The sequence below is a fragment of the Amblyomma mixtum genome, chromosome 2 (genome assembly GCF_055824585.1).
Source record: "Amblyomma mixtum isolate Tamu chromosome 2, ASM5582458v1, whole genome shotgun sequence".
Taxonomy (NCBI): Eukaryota; Metazoa; Arthropoda; class Arachnida; order Ixodida; family Ixodidae; genus Amblyomma; species Amblyomma mixtum.
This window is the reverse complement of record NC_143013.1, coordinates 149094687-149103454: the sequence shown is the minus strand read 5'-3', so window position 1 is coordinate 149103454 and position 8768 is coordinate 149094687. Positions and strand designations below refer to the sequence as shown.

General features: G+C 43.6%; 1 protein-coding gene across 1 annotated transcript; it reads left to right on the top strand.

The window, feature by feature from the left end:
• Positions 1-440: 440 nt before the first annotated feature.
• On the top strand, positions 441-6988 carry LOC149361234 (lactosylceramide 4-alpha-galactosyltransferase-like). Its single transcript, XM_089568029.1, has 2 exons — positions 441-444; positions 5660-6988. Exons 1-2 carry the CDS (start codon positions 441-443, stop codon positions 6577-6579), a joined length of 924 nt encoding a protein of 307 aa, XP_089424155.1. The 3' UTR covers positions 6580-6988.
• Positions 6989-8768: the final 1780 nt, after the last annotated feature.

Below are 8768 nucleotides of genomic sequence, written 5' to 3'. Positions count from 1 at the left end.
TGGCCCATTCATTTTTGGGAGCCAAGCCCAAAAACGTCCGGGCCAAAAAGCTTCAAAAAGTCGGAGCGATGCGACCGTGCGTCTGTTCGAGACGGCTGCTTGCAGCGCCCCCCCCCCCCCCCATGTTATTGTTTTTGTTCGTCATGCGTTCCCTAGAGCGAAGCAAAGTTGTCACCGCATTTGCCAAAACGTTGCTCGAGTGCTTATACTCGTCAGCGCACAAACTCGCCGCCATGTGTAGCACGAACTTCGGCTGCTCCACAGACAAAGATAATGCAGGCCCTGGCGAAGCATAAAGCGCACGGTGCTGATGGCAAACATTTCTGCACGGCCTCGATGAACAACAAACCAGGAGGTATTGAAAACGCCCCTGGCGGGCAGAGATGGTAGCAGCGCAGCTCCGCTCGTTGAGGCGACAACACGAGCATCAAGTTATCGAGATGGGTCAGCCGGATGTGCCGACGCTCCTTCGCTCTTTGCCGCGCATCTGCTGATAGAGCGCGCTGACATGCAGTTTTTTCCATTTCTGCCACCGCTCGCGTGCTCCGTATTACTTTTGGGGCACCTTTACATACTGTGCACTTTCAGACGGATGGCATGGACTGTGAAGCTGTCATTCATGACTATTCGCGAGCTTGAAATCTTCACGCCGCGAGGTCTTTTCTTCGGAGACACCACAGGCCCGCACAGAAGCTCCGCCTTGATTTGGGCAACGCTACGGGGAGATACTCCGGTGTCCTCGCTCACAGCACTTCCCGAACAGACTTCTCCGGAAAACGGATCCTGGTACGGCAGAACACATTCGCAATTACTTGCTTGGCGTGCCTTGAGAGCTTGGATGCACGAACCTTCGGGAAAATGCGTACAGGAGGGCTGGCCGCGGCCGCCAGCTGAGCTGGACGCCATTTTGTCAAAAGTGAAAGGGAGGCGGACGGAAAGAGTAAACACTGCGGCCAGCGGGGACAGCGAAAACGTGAAATGAAAAGAGACGACAAACGCAAAATACAAAATCACAGATCTCGATCGATTCGCTCGCAATAACATCGTTTTTTGTCACGCTGATGACAAATGTATTATCTACGAAGCCTGTCGGCAAAGCATTTGTTATTCTTCGCTCACCACAAGCAACGCACTATTTTCTTTCACAGATGCACGCTGCGCAAAAAAAAAGAGCGCTATGACAGCGTTGCACTTGATGTATGAAACGGAGTATAGATTAAGGATCGTGTTCATGTCGACAATTGAGATAACGTTTGAGTTCAAGCAAAGGGCACCATAAATAACGGTGACGACAAGCACTGAGTCTACGATCTGTTTCTTAAAGTAATTTCGCCTGAACCACCTAAGGAGGGCGAAAAATAACGCGCCCACCAGTGACGAATGATTGTTACAACTTACAAATCACTACGTAGGCCTATATGTACGCCTGCAGCTATTCGTTCCCGGAATTTAATCATTTTGAGCTTAGACCATAACATTCACCAAGGAGCTGATCAGCGCAAGAACTGTTTGCGAAATCGCACTTGTCCAGTCTTGCGTGCATTTGATGCCATGTTCCATGTCAAGAAGTTGAATGCACCAAGGGAGAGCAATTTTAGTAGCTGAGTCTCTAAATCTAGAGATCAATTATGACAAAGCAGTAACTGTAGATAATGTTTGTCGTCTGATACGTTTTATTGACTTGTTTCGTACGCAAATATAGTATTATTGGCAGTTTAATTCTAGAGCATGTTGCTGATCTTCAAAGTGGTAAGTAGCAAAAAGTGAAATTAAGATATTTTCGAGCCTGTTTCTTGGGAAGGCTTTGAAGCTCGATGAGGATAACGTGGCTTTGATTGCGCAGTAAACTTTACATATCAAGTACTAAAATGTGGAAAGAAGGTATTTTTTGTGGCGTCTATGTTGGAAGTAACCTGTTAGAAAGCATGCAGCGCAAGGCTGTTCGATTCATATTCAATAGATACCACCGCACCGATTCCCCAACTGTACTACTGCATCGCGCAAGCCATTCAACGCTTATTAACCGAGCCAAGGTACACCGCTTGAAGTTCTTATTTCAACTGCTTAACAATTCCTGTAAGATTGATCCCTTACCCTTTGTTAGCATCAACCGTTCTAGAAACACACGCCGCAAACACGCTCTCACGCTTCAGGAATTCTCGTGTAAAAACAACGCCTTTCTCTACTCCTTTTTTCTTTTCGCAGTGCGCGAGTGGAACAAACTTGATCCAGTAATTGCCCAACAGAGCTCGTCTGATAAGTTTAACCAACTTGTAGAAGAAGCGCTATTGTGGCCAATCGCAGAGTAAAACTATTCTATAATAACTGCGTCGTTATTACATTCATCATTTTGCTTTCAGTGTTTGGTGTTTCATTTCGCGCATGTATTTTGTGATCCGAATTTTACAAATTGTGTACTTACTATTGTTATATAATTTTGTTATATACCATTGTTACCATTGTTATATTGTTACCATTCTTATATACCATTGTCGGTATAATTCTGCGCAGCTTCGGTTTGGCGATTACTACCAAAGAGCCGACCCGTATAACTTCGAGTTCCGAAACACTTCTTGATCTATTTATCACCAATATCAATCCTTCATCCATAATATCCGGGGTAACTTGTTGTGATTTGAGTGACCACATGGGAATCTATTTATTCTGTCAGACTGTGAAACCCAAATTCAGAAAGCAGAATGCATCTTTAATCCAAGTCATAACAGCAGCATCCATCGACGCTTTTCGTGCGGATATGTGCGGTGTAAACTGGAAAGATGTATATAACAAAATCAACGCGAAAGACGCTTATCAAGCCTTTGCAGAAAAGTTTAACTCTATATATGGCAAGCATTTCCCTCTTAAAAACAAACGAAAAGGTAGGAACGTTCGGAAACCATGGATATCACTAGAGCTACTTGCGAGTATAAAACAGAAGAACAAACTGTACAGTTCTTTTATTGTATCAAAAAACATTTCTATTCTTGAATAATTCAAGAAATACAGAAATAAGTTAAACAATGATATCCGCATTGCAAGGAGACATTATTACGAGAATTACTTTGGCTCAGTCGACCGTCCTGACATACTTTGGAAAAAGCTGCGATCCCTTGATGCCAAGTATGTCAACGCTGCCATTGATAAGGTGACTCATGACGGAAAAGATTATGCAGGAGAAAACTTAGCCGAAGCATTTAACACTCATTTCACACAATATGTTCAACCTGCATCTGAACTGCACCATAGACGTATCTCTAGGTGCCCTGCCACTCTTTTCCTTGCACCTGTTGATGAAAGGGAAATTATACGGACGTTCTATGAATTATCAAACTCCACTTCTTGTGACGTCAACAACATCCAGATTCGCCCTGTGAAATATATCATTGAATACATCTCTACTCCTCTTGCTTATATATACAACTTATGTCTAGAAACCGCAACCTTCCCCTCAGATATGCAAATAGCAAAGGTGGCTGTCCTGTATAAAAAGGGTAATAAGAATGATTTTCGTAATTATAGACCAATTAGTATTCTTCTAGTATTTTCTAAACGTCTAGAAAAAATCGTGCTAATACGAATGGAAAAATTTCTGCAATCTCATAACATAATTACTAGTTCACAGTATGGATTCAGACAGAATAAATCAACAGAGCTTGCCGTTCTTCACGAAACGGAATATATATTAGAACATTTTGAAAACAAAATGTTAGTACTAGGCATATTTGTGGATTTCACGAAGGCGTTCGACAGGGTTTGTCACAGTATTCTTTTAGAAAAGCTTGAACTATACGGGATACGAGCACAAGCTTTGCAGCTCTTGAAATCTTATTTATCATCTCGAAAACAATATGTTCAGATTAGAAACTTCAAATCATCACAACGCTCAGTTAATAGCGGTGTCCCTCAGCGCGGCATCCTTGGCCCTCTGCTGTTCAATCTCTACATTAATGACATTGTAACTATTGACACTTCCGCCCGCTTTATTATTTATGCCGATGACACTACTATCCTTATACCTGGTGATACCTGTGACGATCTAAACATGCATGCTAATCGCATATTAAAGAATTTAGAGCAATGGTCAGACTCAAATTTTCTTTCAATAAATGTGTCAAAATCCAAAGCTGTAATTTTCCGTCCGAAGAATAAAACTTGTAGTGCAAAACTAGCTCTCCCTTATAAATCACAAGAAATTGAAATAGTAAAATCATTCAAATCACTTGGTGTTTACTTCCCGAAAATATGCTGTGGAATGACCATGTCAGTCATGTCATGTTGAAGACATCCAAGGTTACAGGTTTTCTATCACGCCACAGACATATTTTACCACAGACAGTCAAACTTCTTATATAATTCCCTATTCTGTTCACACCTAAATTACTGCACATTAGTGTGGGCAACAACAACACATACTAACTTACACAAGATATTAGTACTTCAGAAAAAAATCCTTCGTATAGGTTATGACTTGTCCGTTAGACACACAACTCAGGATTTGATAATTAACCTCAACATTATTACCATATTCAACCTCTATGCTTACAGACTGCGGCGCGTGTATACAGTTGAGCAAAAGCGCCAATTGACACCATTTCCTCTATGGCTCCTTTGCATCAGTCCGATTCACCATATCCGGATCGCCACAAACCACAATGGGTTTTACCATTCACAAGAACTAGCTACGGTCGTCAAAGAATTAATTACCAACTACCGTATTTGCAAAACCAGTTAATTGAAGCAGGCGTAAACCTCCGTGAAATCACCATCTCCTCTCTGCGTAGTATGATTGTTCATTTGGTTAAATGCTAATACATCAACTCCTGTTTCATGAATTGCTCTCCATCCTTTTTGTTATTTGATGAATGGTCGTCTACTGTGCTGATATCCCTTTTTCGTTGCTGATACCCCTTGTTGATTTCTGCGTATTCTGTTCGGTTACAGACATTGCTTATATTGATGTTTTTATTCATGTATGACTTGAGGTTCAATTTAGTTCCTCGTTGATGTTCTTAATGACTTGATGTTCAATTTAGTTCCTCGTTTTCTGTCACTGCCGTCTGAACAGGAGAGGACAACTCCGTGAAGTGGATAGCCGCTTTTTTTCTCCCCTCCTCCATCAAATTGTGTTTGATTTGGTGGAAATAAAGTATTATTATTATTATTATGTATTTTTAAACACAGTAAGTATTCTGCGTTGCCTCTTCAATTCCTTTTACATATCCTTAAACGCGTCCTGTAATAATGTGACCAGTCGATTCTGCTGCTCTTTCTCTGGTATAATTCTTTGTTAACAATACAGTAAAAAAAAATTTCTTGTACCCACCCCTGTTACAATCCCTCTCAGGATTGACAGTATATTTAAATCAATAAATAAATAATTAAAAATGGAGCGCATATGGAAATTAAAGGCTGGAAGTAATTGGGAGCAATATTTCGAGCGAAAATATTCTGCATATACAAAGCTATGCTACATTGAAAGCAGTAAAATTATTCATGGACTATTTTCTAATGAAATAATAATGAAGTACTTGGATATATCCACTGTTTACGCTCTCAAAACTACACCTACGTCCTTCAGCATTACATTCGTCCCCCGAGAAGGATGGGTACAAAATCTTTAAACTAATTCGATTCTGCACCGTTCTCTTCCATTTCGCAGACTGGAGTCAGCTACCACTGATATCGTTCCAAGATGCAGAATTCTGCAAACGTCAGTGCAACGCGAGCAGCCCGCAGGAACAAGAAACGCAGAGCAACCATACATTACCCGACATCTGGTTTATTGAGAGCAGCCTACGACACGGAATATGCCTCAACGAACGGCAGGCGTGCGCGGTGGAGTCGGCAGCCCTGCGTAACCCAAACCTCACCGTCAATCTGTTGTTAACCGGTGTAACGGCCAAGCAATGTTCGACCTTGCGCACGCTATCTACTCTACCTAACTTCCGAGCAGAATTGTTTGATATACGGACGCAGTTCCGGGATACTCCGCTTGAGCCGTGGTACAAAAAGGGCACGTGGAAGACTGCGAAAAACAGGGTGGAAGACATGAGCGACGCTTTACGCTGGCTGATTCTCTGGAAACGCGGAGGCGTCTACCTCGACCTTGATGTGATAGTGCTCAAACCTCTAAATGAGTTAAAAAATGGCGGCGCCTACGAGAGCCCTGGATACCCTGGCACAGCGGCGTTATTCTTCGACAAGTGGCACCCTTTCCTACGTGAAGTGCACCAGTCGTGCATTCGCGAATACGATACCAGGAAATGGGGTAGCTGCGGACCGATGTTGTTCCATCACGTCCTCGGCCGATGGACTGCCGCTCATTCGTCGCCGGCCGTGCACATGCTTCCGACAGAGATGTTTTACGCCATACACTACAACGACTGGGAGAAGTTCTTCAGCACGAATTACACGGCTGAAGTCTTTCACGCCGTACGCAACAGCTTCGGAGTACACGTCTGGAATAAGTTGAGCGGGGTAGGGTCGGTGCAAGTTGGCTCTGGAAGTGCATACGATGTGCTCGCACGCTTTAACTGTCCGCTTATATACAAAGCCATGGTGTCTAGGAAAGTGCTGTGAAACATTATGACAAGCGTCGATTTTGCTGCGGATACGTGGAGACGCCGTCCAAGAACGTTCTTGGCGATCGCACGCACCGTCTCAGCACAAGCCCAGGCATGAAAGCAGCGGTGGACAGTTGCATGGCTGCTCCAACTGGGCCTTGTCTGAGCCTTTTCAGGCACTTTAGTCGCGCCTTCTGTGGTGATAAGCTCTGAACGTCTAGAGTGTGTGCTACCGACTCCGCAAGTAAACGTGTGCACTAGGTGACCCTTCTCGTGTGCCACTTGTCGGAACAGCTTCGACATCTGCAATATGCCAGGAAACACAAGCGAAATATAAGTAGCCACTAGCCCCAATGCGGTGGCACCAATTACACCCAGTGATATCTATCACTTTCAAAATAAAATTGCGAAGTTGCTGGCATTTATTACGTGTCGATGCAGCCATTCCTCTATTTCGTTAGCGGATGTGAGTCAGCGTTGCGACCAGAAGGAGACACTGCCAGAAGCCGGGTCTTTTATCGCCGCATTACATTAACGCCATTGAGCAGTTGTCGTCAAAGGCTGATGACGCCAGTGATGTGCCGGGAGGAAAGGTGAGCCGGTTCTTTGCGAGCGCTTCTTCCTCTACCGTACAGTTTATACAGGGCAGTTTGCCGCCCGCGCTGCGCTGTTTCTGCCCGTCCATGCACCACGCAAATGTGCACCACGCACAGGGCATGAACGACTTCTGGAGTGGTACAAAAGCACTGCTCTCAAAAGACAGGGCAAACTATAATCATCATCCTCACCTGCCTGACTACGCCGACTCCTGGAAAAAGACCTCTTCCATATATCTGAAATAAAACGTTTCCTGTGCCAGCTGCGGCCACCGTATCCCCACAGCTTCTTGATCTCATCCGCCCACCCACCTAACTTTCTGCCGCCTCCAGCTATGCTTACCTTCTCCTGGTATCAAGTCTACTACCCTCAACTACCACCGGTTATCTTCCTTCGCATTACATGCCCTGAACAAAAGAATTTCTTCTCCTTAATTTCGACATGACGTCATGATATCAAATTAACAAAGCAGTCAACAATTATATAGAAGTGTTGTGGTGTTTAAATTAGCATAAACAAAGCACGAATGAAATAGAAAAGAAACATATGTTTAGTTTCTTTTACGTCTTCAGCTGTAGTATGTGAAAGTGCTGACTTAGCCTATTTAATGTATAAAACGTGAGAAATTAAAGCATTTTCTGACCATACTGCATAAATGCGCAACCACAGGAAAAAAGAAACAGTTGTAAAGAAAATCCTGGGGATCGGGATGAAGTGAGCGAGAGAGAAAAAAAAAGATGAATGAAAGGTCACAAATTCTACCGCATGCCCAAAAAGTGTAATATATTTTATTCCTGATACCTTAAATGTTTTATTTTATTTATATTTTTCAACAATAACGTACTTTTTTCTGGTTTCAGACATTCCACTAGTCTACTTCTCCTCCTGGAGCTTTTTTTTCCGCAGAAATATTGCCATGTATACTGAGGTAAACAGCAACATTTTGAATCGCAGCCCGCGGCATGACAACGTTGTCATTAATCTGCAACAACAAGGCTCCCACAGCAAATTGCAGACCGAGGCTCAAACCTGTGCTTGAAGCGCATTGATGGCTTTTCTATCAGACGAAGGCAGCGATCAGGGTCCTAGAGGGTTTGCCTCCTTTGGAAGGCATAATTCAATCGGTGGAGAGCTGCCTCTAAGACACTAGAGGGAATTAATGCCGGTTACTTTTCCATACCAGTTGCACTGGAACTATCTAACTCAGTAGGAGGCGAGCGTTGATGTCGTTGCGACAGTTCCTGATAGAGGGTACACCTATATATTAACCTGGAGCCTCTAATGTCAAACTCAGCCAGGTCGACCCACATCTAGAAGCAGCTGAGAGGAAGCGGTTTCGGTTAAATTGTCGAAGTTTTAGATGCAGTGAGTACCAAGCAGCATTACCTCGTGGAGAACAATATTTGTATCCGCGGGGTGAAAGGAGAGCAGGTCAAAAATAGCCTTTCATTCAGTTGTGCTTTTGTAGCAAACAATTACTTTGATTTTATATGTGGTAGAGAGAAAGCAGCGAAGGTAGCGTTCCTGAAAAACAAAAGGAATTGAACACGTGCGGCAGGAAAGCCTCGACCACATACGAAGGCAAGCCGTCTTGTCGAAACGTTGCCT